Here is a 14,025-nt window from a genome sequence, read left to right as displayed (position 1 = left end):
TGATGCGTGTGGGCCGTGTAGCCAGGCCTTTGGGAATGAGTGCGCTGTGCTGTTGGAGCCTGTGCTGAGCCATCCTGCAAAGTAACTGGCAGACTTCACTTTATTTCTGTCTCCATGTGAATGACGCTGGGTGGATCCTGTGAATGCTATCATGTTTGCAGGGGCTTGGAGCTCTTCTACAACCTTTATTTTTTAATGTGAAACCTAAGTAAATTGAACAGATGTGAGAATGCCTTGTTCATCTTGGGAGGGAACTAACCTCAAAGCAGTTACTGTAATGTCAGCACATGAGCAGGCAGTTACTTACCAGGTCACAGGCTAATAACAGGGTTAGTAGACTCTGCAGGTCTCTCTGGTGCTCTCTGTCTGCTCCAGGCTGGCAGAAGCGGAGTAGATGGAGTCCCCTGATGTAGGCAGAAAGGAGTGGAATTCCCTTCCCTGCTGCTCCTGTGAGCATTGCCCTGCCACAGCCCAGTGCTAGGATATCTCGATGTCACCCTTGATGGATTGGAGGGTTGTTAGTTTCTGCATAACCGAGAAAACTAGAACTGTGCTTTGGGAGCTACATTTTTCTCTGTCTGAAATGTGGCTACCTTGTGGCTCTGGTAGCCAGCATGGTGTTGTAGATTTAACAGTGTAAAGGTGGCAAAAACAGAAGGCATCTTGGTTTGGGAAAGAAATAGCTGTTATATGAACTAATCTTTTGAGCAGAGTTTGGAGAATACAACAGGGTGGAGATTTAATGCTTATACAGGTCTTTAAAGACATCCTGTGCATTGATGTAGGCTACGAGTTGGTGTTATTGTTAAGCTAGCTGCATTCAGATGAGATTTAGCCTCTTTGCGAGAGGTATGTGGAGGTGTCTAATCCCCACAGCTCAGCTCTGCCTCTTCCTCCCTGCACAGCAGGTCAGCTTTGAGCAAGGACGAGCGTATTTTCTCCGGGTGCTTGTCACGACTCTCATGCGTAGCTAGAGCAGCTCCATCCCTAGCTGGAACCAGCCCCTGCGGGCACCGGGAGCCGACTTGCAGTTCAGACTGCTGCGACACCTGGGCGATGAGCACTGTGGAAATGCCCAGCGCCAGGTGCTGCTTGGGAAGCCCCCTTGCTCTCCGGGACCACCTGCAGCCCCAGCTTTGTCAGCAGGTTGTGTTCCCTCAAACAGTCCTGGCAGGGGAGGCTGGGATTTCCTGGTTCTCATGCACGGCTCCTCTGTCCACTCTGCCCTTGGCTCCCCCAGGGCGACTCAGGTGTCATCTCTTGCACCCTTCCATCTGCTGCTGGTGCCATCAGAGGCAGGTGCCGGACGGGAAGGAAAAGGGGAGCTCTGGAGAGCAAAGGCGAAGGGCCCACATCTGCTCTTGCGTGTGGGAGGTTCCCCTCCGCAGCGGTAGCGTGTCTGTCTGTCTTGGGGCGCTTTTCTCCCTCCCTCCTTGCAGCTAGCTGCTCGCTGCGCCTCGCCAGCCTGCCTCGCACTCCTGCTTTGCTCGCGGCCGCCCCCTAACAGTCCTCAGGCTTCCCAGGCAGCGACCCGGCGTTTTCTGCTGATCCGAACTGCATGACTGCTGCCCCGCGCACGGGTGGGACGGCAGGAGGTTTCTGTACTAGAATCGCGCGCTCCAGGTATAGACGTTTTCAGCAGGCGATACATAGAACTCTATTTTTCGACGAGACGTGTTCTAGGGGTTTCCTTCCTCGCCCGCGTCGGCTCCACGGGGGCGGCTGCAGGTGTCTCAGGGAGCCGAGGCGGCCGCGGGAGGCCTGTCCCGGCTGCCTCGGGCGGCGGGGGGAGCAGGGGCGCTCCTAGCCTTGCCCCAGGGGCCGGCGGGGGAGGCTGCCCTTGAGACGCTTGCCAGAGGTGAAGTGGTTTATTTGAAATAAATTGTGAATTTCTAATTTTAAACGTGCGCAGAGTCTTCATTCTGCAGGGGACGCGCGGCGCGCAGGGAGGGAACGCCTCGGGGCCTGAGCCAGCTCCTCGCCGCTTCCCCGGGCCCGAAGCGCGGCCACAGCTCTGCTCCAGCGTCGGAGCCGGGGCAAGGAAAGGTGTCACATCTGCCCCGTGCCCCGCCCGGCCCGGCCCGGCCCTGAGGGGGGAGGGAGCCCCGCCCCCGCCCCGCCGCGGAAGACGCCTCCTGGCTGCAAGCCATCACATCTCTGCGGCTCGGGTGATGCAAACGTGACGCCCTTATGTCCGCTGTTGTCCTCTGAACACGTGGACGCAGGTGTCCGGTTTCGTATCGGAAGACCACGGGAGGGGCAGCCGAGGGGTGGGGGCCTCGGCTGAGGGCGGCCCCACGTGCCCTCACGAGCCATGGCTGCGCCTGAAGCCAGAAGCTGCCCTCACTCAAGATGGCCGCTCACTGCAGGCGGGGGGGGCGTGCCCTCACTAAAGATGCCCGCCACCTCCCTCCTCCTCGCCAGCCCGGAGCCGGCTTGCCCTTAGCCAAGATGGAGGCGCCCTTGAGGCTAGCGCGAGACGCGTGCGCGGTGACGTGTTGCCGCGGCGACGGTTGCCGGGAGACCGGCAATGGCGGCGGCGGCAGGGGGGGCGGCGGCGGCGGCGGCGGCGGAGGGGCGGCCGCTGCCCGGACCCCCCGGCGGGCGCCCGCGGCCCGTGTGCTCGCGGCCCTACTTCGTGGTGCTCATGGTCTTCGCGCACCTCTACGTGCTCAACGTGCTGGGGCTGCTGCTCTTCGTGCACCTCAGCGCGGGCGACGGCGACCCCCACCCGCCTCCCGCCACCCCGGGCCGCGGCCCCTCCCCCGCCGGCCCCGCCGCCGCCCTGCCCCGCCGCGAGGGCATCAAGGCAAGGCCCGGGGTGGGGGGGGTCGTGACCTGTGACCCCTGACCCGTGACCGCGGCCCCTGACCGCCCTCTCTCCCCTCAGGTGGGCCACGAGCAGCGGCTGGAGCTGGTGCCGGGCCGGGCGCACGCCATGAGGACCCTCAGCCTGAAGCCGCTGCTCTTCGGTAAGGCAGGCGCGGGCGAGGAGGACGGCCCGGTGGCTTGCCCTCGGCGCGCTGCCCGCGAGTCCTGCCGGCGCTGGCGCCCGCCCTCGGGAGACGGACCGCGCGGGCCTCCTCGCGTCGGGGCAGCCAGGCAGGCGTGCGCCCGGGGCGGGGCTCCCGAGTGCCTCGTGCCGGGATCGGGGCCGGGAGGCCGGTGCCCGCACCCTGGTCTGGTCGCGGGCAGTTGCTGCGGGGGTTGGGGGCTGGGGTTGTTCCCAGGGTCCCCCCCAAACATCCCCGCCTTGCGTTTGTTTTAAACCCAGGGACCAGAGTGTTTGCCGGGAGTGCTGCAGAGCTGGCCGAGGGCCAGGGAGGGGCAGGGGCCCTGGCCTCTGGAAGCAGTGGTGGGGCAGGGCTGTGGCAGGGCCCGGGCGCTGACAGAGGAGATGGGAGACAAGTGGGGGGGGCTCCTGCAGCCCCTGTGCATGGCCCTGAGCTCACGCTCCTTTCCCTTTCCACAGGCACAAAAGCCCTCCATGTGAAACCCACTCCACCCTGCATTTTGACCCCCATGGACAGCCTGGTTCTCCAGGCCCTTGGTTCTAGGCTTCCTGGAAGTTCTCTCTGTCCCACTGGGAAGTGCCTGCGTCCATCTTCCTGGCAGTAACGATTCCCCAGCTCTCTCGGTAGGGCAGAGAGAAAGTGCGCCCAGGGCAGGTCCTGGCGCAGCAGCACCACTGACTTCTGCATGGCACCGTCCCCTCCTCTGGTAGGGAAAGACGGGCACAGTGGCTGACACAGAACGAACCACAAGCGTTTCTTGTTGGATCCCTTTAATGCAACAAGCATCCTTCAGAAACCCACAGCTCGGTCATCATCGGGTCTGAATACACAGTATTCATAACTCACACGTTCCAACAGTGTTCCTTCTGGCAGCGGGAGAGGACCCAGATGTGGAGCGAATGTCTTCCAACAGTCACCCCCGTGATAAGAGCAGTGAGACAGTGTGGCCTGGGGGTACAGGACAATTGGGTTTTGCTAGTCCAGTTTCCCTGGGTCCTGGCTGCTTTGTCTTTGTGAATGCTGTTTACTTCAGAGAGCTGGTCCCAGCCTTCAGGAAAGCTGTGGACCATCGGCAGACTTAGCCTGGCACTCCAGCCCCTCTGTCTGACCCGGGAGGACTTGCTCTGGAGAGGCAGTGCTGCAGGAACGTACTCAGAGTTCAACAAGAGGCCTCCTTCCAGCTGGCTCCGCTTTGCCCTGGGACTGGAGATCTCGCTGGGTGAGGGGGGCAGCGGGAAGTCTCCCCCACCCCTGCGTTTCCTGGCTGTCAGTGCAAATCTTTCTTGAGGAGCAGTTCCCAGCTAACTCCATACCGTAAGCAAGGCCTGTGCAGCCTGGCTGTTCACAGACCAGCTGGCAGTGCTGAGCTGGGCTGACAGCTAAGGGGGATCTTCCCTCCTGACAAGGGCCAGGGCCGAGCTGACCTCCCTGACCCTATTTCAATAGGGGAAGGCCTGGGGACTCCATCCCTGACCTCAGGGAAGTCTCGTGGCCAATTAGTGCCATCATTAGGGAGACAATGGTATCAGATGCATCTCCAGCTAGGGGATGTTTACAGTGATTTGCTGGTGATCAGCTTCCCTGTTGTGGGAAAGCAGTAAATCCTGCCCTGGGGCTTCCCTTTCTCCAGGGCACTAGGTCAGGGGCATCATTAGGTGCTAACAAAGGTGCTAACGAGCAGTTGGTGCAATAAAAGATATTACCATAATAACCTTGCCTCTCCAGCTCCCTGAACAGCCTGGCCAAAGCCACCCCCTCCAACTGCCCTGCTTTCTGCCTTCTCCAGTTTGCCCACTGCCCTGAACATCTGTGGCAGTGGGAGAGCAGAACGCTCTCATGCTGGCGCTGCCTCTCCCCGCTCTGGGCCTGGCCTGGCGCTGCAGGGTTGAGGCTGCCGGAGGGCTGCGCCTGGTGTTGCCCTGTGCTAGTGCAGTACAAAACGAAGCCCTTGCTCCCCTGCACAGGGAGCCTGGGGGGTACAAGGTGTGACGGAGGATGCAGCTCCCTTGTCTTTTCCTGCCAGGCAGGTGACCCACATGATACCTCTGTGCCTGGAACAGCCAGTGGCCCTGTGTCGCAGATCGGTAACAGCGCTGAAGTGCCTACGGCGTGGTGCTGGGAGGGAACAGGCAGGGCTAATTAGTGGGTGTCTCCATGGGGCAGCTCTGACCTGAGGGGTCCCCTTCGCTTTCTCTGCGATGCTGCTTCCAGCTGGGCTCCAGTGCGGTGGGAGGAGAGTGCTGTAGCCTCGGGCTCCTAGGAGCAGCAGTGCCTCCCTAGCCTCTTACAGGGATCCCGTGGTGTGATGCTCTGGCCTGGCCCCTGGCCAGCAACTACGTCTGACCCACTCAAGTGCCTGCTGCTCCGAGCCCCTTCCCCTGGCCAGAGGTGGCAGGGGTCGTGCTCTAGGCCTGGGGAGGGAGCAGTGTGTGGGAGCGGGGCTGGAGCAGCCTGCCAGCCTATCTGCGGCACCGGTGCTGCTTCCAGCGCCGCACAGCCAGCTGCAGGGCTCGGTTCCTCCTGTGCCAGTCGTAGGCCTTGTTCACCACCAGGCGGCCCTGGTGCATGGTCCCACTGACGATGTAGACACCCGCCTGCGTCCCCCGCATGATGTTGTGCACGCACGTGGCATCCAGGTCCAGCCACTGCTGCAGCTTGGGGTAGGTGTCCGCCCACAGCAGGGGGCCGTGCTTCAGCATCTCCAACCTGGTGTCCAGGCTGAAGCCGGCCAGGGTGGACGTCGCGTTCCTCCGGGAGATGCGGATTTTTGCAGCTGGTGGAGCAGGAGACAGACACATGGAGATGTCCTACTGGGGTCCCTCCTACGGCCAAAAAGCCAGTTCCAGGCTTCCCCTCCCTGCCCAATCAGTGTGACTGCACAGAGCTTGGGAACTTCCTGAGCAGACCCGCATGTTCCCTGGAGCTGATCCTGGCTCTGCCCTTTGCTCTTTGCTGGAGCAGGGAGAGCAAAGGGAGTGCTAGGATCACTCGAAGCAGCTGGGCGAGGGCCCCCCACAGCCGTGCCCTGAGCTCCAGCTCCACCTCTGCTCCAGAGACCCAGGCAGTGGCAGGACAGCTCAGCACTGGTGCTGTGGGGGATGGCATGGCTGACGGCTCTGGACAGCCCTCTGCTCCCAGCCCTCCGCTCGAGCAAGGACAGTGAGCTTCCAGGCGTGATGTGGATGGGAGTCATGACAGCCACTGGGCTGACCCCGCTGGGTGCTGCCCGCCATGGAGACGCTCGTGCTGCTTGGTTCCCCTCCACCCCACCATCCCCTGGGTCTCTGCAGCTCCCCAAGCTGGCTGGGGGAGAAGCGCGGTACTCACTGAAGTCGCTGGCGCAGAAGCCCTCCAGGACCTCCCTGGTGGTGCCAGCCTCCTGGAGCTCGCAGTCGTTGCAGCTGGCTCGTGGTACAGCTGTAAGAGAAGGCATCAGAGCCTTCCTTGTGCACAACTAGCCCACTACCCTAGGGGTGTAGGAAGAACAGCCCGGGCAGCTTCTGCCTCTCCCTTGGCTGTCCCCTCTCTGCTTTGCTTGTGCTCAGCTGGGCCGTTTCCTCCAGCTCTTTGCCTCCTGACTGGTGTTGGGTGAGAGCTGGAGCCCGGGCTGGACTGGGTCTCTGCCCCTGGAAATGTGGGTTAGCTGGGCTAGGTCCTCCACAAACACCCAAGCATTGGGTGTGGCAAGGCCAGCACCAGGGCTGTACAGGTGGAAGGGTAGTTAGCTCAGAGCAGCACAGCGGAGCTGGCTTTGCCTTGGAGCTGCTACTCCACCGCTATCTGAGAAGCCCCCAGGAGTCCTGGGCAGGTCAGGCCCGCAGGGAGGAATCTTAGATGAACTCTGTGGCTGTTTCTGCTCTCTGGGGCGTGGGGGGTTTTAACCTTGGAAATAGTGTTGCCCCCGTGGCAGGATGCTACTCAATGCTCCGGACAGCAGGGTGGGTCAGGAGGCGCCTTACCTCTCCGGCTGGCAGCCGTCTCTTCGGGGGTGACGGCTGCGATGCACAGGTTGTGATCCGCGGGGAACTTGGCGCAGTTCAGGATTTCAGGCCAGGGGTAGCCGTAGCACTCCATGATGGGGGCGCAGCTGCTCCGCACGGCCTCGCACAGGCTGCGGCACGGGTAGATGAAGCTGGAGAGAGTCGGTGGGATTGAGGTGAGCCTTTCCCCGTAGCCTTCCAGAGCCTGCTCAAGGGCCCACGCTCCCTATCCATTGCCCTGCACCTTCCTCAGCCCAGGCCTCATTTGTCCCTATATGTTAGATGGGGACCACGCTCTGCTGGCTCTGACCTGGACCCTGTGCCCTCCAGGTTGGGAACCAAATGGAGCCTTGTATCTGGGGAGCCCCCTGCTCCACCAGCCTGTCAGACAACCCTCGCTGCAGGGACAAGGGAGAGCAGTGGGAGCAAAGTGCCTGAGCCCAGGGAAGGTCTGGGAGCTGCCTCCTTCCCACGCCTCCCCGACGGGCAGCGCAGGTGGCTGCAGGATACAGAGGGGTTCGTGGCTCCGGGGCGGGTAGGGGAATGTCTGGGGAGGGGAAGCTGCTTGTGTGCCCCGGGGCAGAAAGCAGCATGGGGTGAGCCTGGGGGTACAGAGGGGCTGGGGCAGGGAAGCGGGGCAGTTGTGGGGTCCGTGCGAGGCTGCTGGCGTGCGGTGTGTGGCCTGAGGTGGAGGCGGGAGCTGGCAGGAAAAGCCCCATGCCAGGTGGGTGCACAGCAAGGAGATGGAGATGCCAGGCAGCCGCAGGCACCTTCCACCCCCCTGGCAAGACGGTGGCACCTTACCTGTCCAGGCAGACAGGGGCGAGGAGCGAGCAGAGCAGGATCCGGGCGTCCGGGTGGCACTCCCTGGCCAGCAGAGGCAGCCAGCTGGAGGCCTGCTGAGTGGCCTCGGCCACAGTCTCGTGCTCCAGCAGGTTGGGCAGCCTCATGTCGGTGTAGCCCAGGCCATAGCACAGGGCCATGCTCTTGGGGATGGGCACGCACTGCGAGGACCTGGGCAGGGCGCTCCCCTGGGCGGCCAGGCGGCCCCTGCCCAGCAGCCCCAGCAGCAGGGCCAGCAGCCACGGCCGCACCAGCACCCAGTCCCTGCCACTCTTTGCACCCATCTCTGGTGGGAGGCAGGCAGCAGATGTGCCACTGCCTTCAGCCCCTGGCTTTTATAGCCCGGGAGTCCCTGTGCTAATCCAGTCTGGCTGGGGCAGCCCTCTCTGGGGGAGACAATGCTGCCCTTCTGCTTGCCAATTGCCCTGATTGTTCCCATTTCCTGGGGGGCTTGGCTTGGCCCAGAAGGTGCTGCTTGGCCCCTGGCCCTGATTGACTCTCTGCTTGACAGGTCTCCGAGGCCCACCCCTGCTCCCGCCTCCCGGATTAGTTGTTGTTGTTGCTGTGTAAACCCTGATGCTTCCCACTCCTTTGTTTTTGCAGAGGAGCAATCAAGTGTCGCCCGAAGTCAATTAGGAGCCATTTGCTTAGCTGCAGCCATTGTTAAGGGCAGCAGGCTGGGCGCCCAGCCAGCACTTAACCACTGCAGGGAGCTTCCCACTGGCTGGCCTGGTGGCTGGCATCTCGCGGCCCATGGCAGGGCACGGGCAGGGAGCCGTGCCGCGGGGCTTGGGGCTTGGCGCTCCCATCTGGCCTGCAGTCCAGATGCCCAGGCAGTTGTATCACTGTCCGCCTCGCCTGTCCTGCTGGTCACTGTGGGGTGCGTGCCTCGGGGACCCCTCTGTCCAAGACGCTGTGGCTGCGGCTGGAGCTGGCTGCCTGGGAAGCAGGTGGCTGTCTTGGGCCTGGCTCTGACCCCTGCAGAGGTTCTGGGTTACAGCCACAGAGCAGGAGCTGGGAGCGCTCCCGCAGCAGCTCTTGTCCTCACCCTCAACTGTCTGGGGCTGCTTGTACTTAGGCGGCACGTCCCGTGGGCCCCCCCGTGTCCTGTGGCCACTGCTGTGTGCTCCAGGCACCGTTCAGCCAGAACTCCCCCAGCCACGTGGGCACAGGGAGATGGTTTTGCTTTCAAAATGCCAGGCCCTCTTGGCAGTAGCTGCCTGTGCCCGGCTTTGTGCTGCTGACCAGGGCCAGGTGAAGTGAGGTTCCTGCAGGGTCCAGGGCAAAGCCGGCCCTGAGCACTGTGCAGCTCTCATGGCCTCCGGCCGACCCTCAAATACAAACCCACATCCATGGTGTCCTGAGCCGAGAGCTTCTCGCTGCGGGTGCTGAGCAAGCCCAGTGGCCGGCTGCTCTGGGCCCTGGGGTGCAGGGCCCGTGCCAGGCCACGTGTGACCATCTGCCACACACTGAATTCCTGTCCTGAGGGCAGGGGAGGTCGACATGCTTGACAGGCTTGCTAGCGTGAGTGCCTCGTGTTTGCCCCTCCAGTGTAGCTGCCTCCCACCAGCCAGGCCCGGGCTCCCCACGCCCTGGGGAAGCTCTGGGATTTTCCAACCAGCTCCCCTCCTCTCCGCAGAAATTCCCGACTTCCTGACCGAGGAGGAGTGCAAGCTGATCATCCACCTGGCCCAGCTGAAGGGGCTGCAGAAGAGCCAGATCCTGCCCACCGAAGACTACGAGGAGGCCCTGGAGATGATTGAGATCAGCCAGATGGACATCTTCAACCTGTTGGACCACAACCAGGATGGGCAGCTGCAGCTTAAGGAGGTAGAGAGGAGGGAAAGGGGGCCAGGGCAGGACCACTCTGTGCCCCCGGGTGACCTGTGGCCTGTTGCTGCAGGTGCTGACGCACACCCGCCTGGGGAGTGGCCGGTGGATGACCCCCGAGAGCGTCCGGGAGATGTACGCTGCAGTCAAGGCAGATCCTGATGGCAATGGTGAGTGCAGCCCTGGGGCAACCCCCCACCCTGTGTGCTGGAGCCCCTGTGGCATGGATGCATGGATGGGCCTTGCTTGCATCTGCTCTGCAGCAGGTTTCCTGCCCTGGCCCCCACCCCACGGAGAAGAGGTGGCCAGAGCCCACGCCACATCCTGTCTGCAGAGCCCTTGGCATGCCCTAGTCCCCACAGCGCGTGCTCTCCGTGCCAGCTGCACGGTGGCTGTGGAACTGGCCCTGGGGTGGCTGAGTCGGGGAGGCCTGCGGGTCTGTTCACGGGGGAGCTGGAGTCCCAGGGCAGGTGGCACTGCGGAGGCCTGGGCACTGCGCGAGATGCCAGGGTATATGGGCAGGAGGTCACTTTGCCCTTCTCCCTCCCTGCCCACCCCACCAAAGGGTGCGAGCGTTCCCAGAGCCCCCCTCCCCCCGGCCTCCAGCTGGCCTGGCCCCCCTCCAATTAGAGTGCTCTCAATGGAGCGCCTCTCCATTTCCTGGTCAAATCAAGTGCACGCACAGGCTGGGCGCGCTCACTTCCAGTCGCCTGGCACACTGAGCCACGCCGGGACCAGGGAGCCGCCCCCGCGCTGGCCCCGTGCCCTTGTGGCTCGTGACCTCCTTGGCAGGCCGTGGGCGGAGGAGCTAGCTGTCTGCAGCTTCCCTGCTGTGAGCGCTCAGGGAGGGGAAGCCTGGGGGCCAGCTCCTGTGCCCTGCTCTGCGCCACTGGCAGGGCCTCACTTCCAGGCTGCTGCTTCCCTCCATTGTTGCCCACAGCAGGGGCAGGCTGGGTCAGCCCCGGACGTGGCACTGTGTCGTGGGCGGCGGGAAGGGGAAGGGCAGTAGGGAGAGGATGTATGCAGGCAGCTGGAAGTGGAGGCAGCCAGCAGTCTGGCTGTGCCCATGCTGGGGGCAGCTATCCCCAGCTGACCCTGTGACCAGGCACCCCTTTGGGCAAGGGGCACCGAGGCCCTGGAAGCACCGGCTGGGGGCTGCAATCTCCCCTGTGCTTCATTGAGCGGGCTGGCTTCATTGTCCGGTTTCCTCTGGATAAGCAAAGCCCTGCCCTGCCGTAGCACGCTCCTATCTGGATGGAATGTCACCTGCAGGACGCGCCTCCCTGCACAGCACGGGCGTGTGCCGTCATCTCCACGTCATGCCCATCGCGTGCACCCCTCAGCCAGGCGCACACAGCTGTGGGCACTCGCAAGGGTTTGCCCTTTCCTACGACAAAGCCCAGGCTCAGGTCACGCGCACAGCTCAGAGCTGGCTGGCGCCCCTCTCTCCTGCAGGCGTGCTGAGCTTGGAGGAGTTCAAACAGCTTAACATCCGTGACTTCCACAAGTACATGGGGAGCCGGACTGTGAAGATGAGCGAGCTGGTGCGGAACAGCCAGCACACGTGGCTGTACCAAGGCGAGGGTGCCCACCACGTCATGAGGGCCATACGACAAAGGTTCGGGGTCCGGCAGCCCAGGTCCAGGGGCAGGGGTGGAGGCGGCGTCCACACACACTCACAGCCGAGCTGTCTGCCCACACACAGCCCTGCTGGGATGGCCACAGCCTGCCTTGTTAGTGTTCACCCCGCTGGAAGGAGAGGAGCCCAGTTTCCCATTAGGACTCTAATTCATCCAGCAACACGGCTCACGCTGTGCAGAGTCAAGCCTGCAGCACATCCTGCTTCCGGGGCAGCCCTGCAAAGACTCCAGGGAGCCTGGAGGGGGTGGGGGGGTAATTAATTAGAAGTGACAGGAAGACTGATTGGGGGAGAGCAGCAACTTTCCCCTTATGGGGCTGCCACCAATTACGGGGCTGATTGCATGTCTCACCTGAGTACCAATTAGGCAGAACCAAGGCATTAAGAAGAGGGATTCCTCCCCAGTCACTGATGCCAGAGCTACATCTGACACCCCACCAGGGGAGGGCTGAGCCTGCTGTCTTCATTCAGGCTGGGAACCAGGGTTGTACAAGCACTGTCAATGTGCATGGTCCCAGGGCCTGTGCTCCTTGTCTCCTGGAGCCCCTGTCGCAGGCCTCCCTCTCCACCTGCCCTCAGGGACACAGTCTCCCAGGCAGGGCCATCCCCATACAGGCTTGGGACTGCCCTACATGTCATGGGTAGTCCTGGGGACCTGGACTCGGGGGTAGGCTCCTGGGCTGCAGAGCTGGCAGCCTCTCCCTCAGTGCTGCTCCTGCCTCACCTGCTCTGCCTCTTGCCCCCAGGGTGATGCGCCTGACACGCCTGCCCCCAGAGATCGTGGAGCACAGCGAACCGCTGCAGGTGGTGCGGTACGACCAGGGAGGGCACTACCATGCCCACATGGACAGCGGGCCCGTGTTCCCCGAGACCGCCTGCAGCCACACCAAGCTGGTGGCCAACGAGAGTGCTCCCTTCGAGACTTCATGCCGGTGAGCGGGGCTGGAGGGGAGGGGGCTTGGGCCAGGAGCAGGGTCTGTGCAGTTGTCAGACGCTGGGGGCCTTGCATGTGTGGCTGGTCTGACTGTGACCTCGGGAGCCAGCTCAGGAGGGTGCAGGAGAGGGGGAAGCCCAGGGAGAAGCAGGGGACTGACCCTGGCAGAGGCAAGCACTGGGCACCTCCTTGCCAGAGTGTTTCTGCCCACCTCTGCTCCCCAGACAGCAACCCAGGCCAGCCCATGGGTGGTGCCGGGAGCCTGGTGTCCGAGCTGCAGGCTGCGTCCCTCAGCTATGCTTTCTCGCAGCTATGTGACGGTGCTGTTCTACCTGAACAACGTGACCGGGGGCGGCGAGACGGTCTTCCCCATTGCTGACAACAGAACCTACGAGGAGATGGTAATGCAGCCACCTCTGGCCCCCATGCTGTGAACGGGAGCCCCTCGTGCCCAGGGCAAGGCAGGGTCTGGGTCTTGGGTTCCTTACGCCCGCACTTGCAACACGGTCACACCCTGGGCCCTTACATTTCATAGTCCAATAGTGCCCACATCCGGGAAGGCGCAGAGCATGGTTCTCAGGGGTTGAGGTGCTGCCCTGCTGGCCACAGATGCTGGGGAGGCGTGGAGCATCTAGGGGCAGCAGCTGAAATCGGAGGTGCAGGGAAGCCCCGCAAGCGAGACGGGGCTGTTCTTGGGGGGTGCCAGGGCTGCTCTCTTGCGGGCTGGGCCAGGGGCGCGGGGGTGTCGCGTGCTCAGCACTCCGGCACACTGCCGTTGTGTGCGTCTCAGTCTCTGATCCAGAACGACGTCGACCTGCGAGACACCCGGAAGAACTGCGACAAGGGCAACCTGCGCGTGAAGCCTCGGCAGGGCACGGCTGTCTTCTGGTACAACTACCTGTCGGACGGGGAAGGTACTGCCTGCCACGGGGCGCGGGGATCAGGCTCTGCTGCCTCCCGGCCCCTGGTGCGGGGGACCCCAGGGCATCACACGCCCGAGGGAGATGGGGCCCTCCAGCCTTGAGCTGCAATCACTTCCTGCCGTCCGCAACGCGTGCTGTGGGACCCGTCCCTGCCCCTGTCGGCTGCAGGGCCGGTGCACGGGAACAGACCCGCAGTGGCTTGCAAGAGGCTGGGCCCTGTCCTTGTCAGGTGCAGGCAGCGAGGCTCCGGCTGTCCTGCCCTGCTCTGCGCGGCAGGTGGCACCTGGCTTCCCCAGACCCCCCTGCACGGCGCGATCCGGCGCGGCCAGCCCGGGAGGCAGCAGGGAAGCCCGAGGGAGGGAGGAGCTGCCTGGCCTCGCGGTGCTGGGCTGTGCCGCCTGCCCCGGCACAGCGCGCTGCCGTTGCCCCGCAGGCTGGGTGGGCGAGCTGGACGAGTATGCATTGCACGGAGGCTGCCTGGTCACGCAGGGCACTAAGTGGGTGGCCAACAACTGGATCAACGTGGACCCCAACCGGCGGCGCCAGCTGCAGTTCCAGCAGGAGATGGCTCGCTACACGGGAGAGGACGTGGACGCGGGAGCGGGCGAGGGTGCGGCAGGCCAGAGCGAGCGGGCCGTGGACACGCCGGACAGTGACAAGCACGCGGAACTCTAGGGACTCCTTGGCCGTCCTGGTCCCGGCCCGCTCGGCCCTTCGCACGCTGCCCTCGCCCCTGCCACGTGCCCAGCTCCTGCGGCCGGGGCCCCCGGTGCGCACGCGCGGGCGGATGACGCCATCGCTATCGCTGTCGCTGTCTTGGAGCAGCGCCCCCGGGCGGTGCAATAAAGGCGGCTGCGAGGCT

The 14,025-nt window shown here is 63.6% G+C and overlaps 2 protein-coding genes across 2 annotated transcripts; one reads left to right on the top strand and one right to left on the bottom strand.

Annotated features, from left to right (window-relative positions):
* Positions 1–2,515: 2,515 nt before the first annotated feature.
* Positions 2,516–14,023, top strand: P4HTM (prolyl 4-hydroxylase, transmembrane). Its single transcript, XM_014604690.3, has 9 exons — positions 2,516–2,809; positions 2,891–2,972; positions 9,477–9,667; positions 9,741–9,837; positions 11,123–11,285; positions 12,053–12,238; positions 12,551–12,641; positions 13,031–13,154; positions 13,597–14,023. Exons 1-9 carry the CDS (start codon positions 2,531–2,533, stop codon positions 13,836–13,838), a joined length of 1,455 nt encoding a protein of 484 aa, XP_014460176.3. The 5' UTR covers positions 2,516–2,530; the 3' UTR covers positions 13,839–14,023.
* LOC109286226 (secreted frizzled-related protein 5) lies at positions 3,459–9,482 on the bottom strand. The gene is made up of 4 exons (XM_019499805.2): positions 7,799–9,482; positions 6,974–7,146; positions 6,342–6,431; positions 3,459–5,787 (listed from the first exon to the last, which is right to left on the bottom strand). The coding sequence occupies exons 1-4, from the start codon at positions 8,119–8,121 to the stop codon at positions 5,474–5,476; spliced, it is 900 nt and encodes a 299-aa protein (XP_019355350.1). The 5' UTR covers positions 8,122–9,482; the 3' UTR covers positions 3,459–5,473.
* Positions 14,024–14,025: the final 2 nt, after the last annotated feature.

The sequence above is a fragment of the Alligator mississippiensis genome, chromosome 12, assembly GCF_030867095.1.
Source record: "Alligator mississippiensis isolate rAllMis1 chromosome 12, rAllMis1, whole genome shotgun sequence".
In the NCBI taxonomy this organism is placed as follows: Eukaryota; Metazoa; Chordata; order Crocodylia; family Alligatoridae; genus Alligator; species Alligator mississippiensis.
This window is presented reverse-complemented; position numbering and strand designations above follow the sequence as displayed.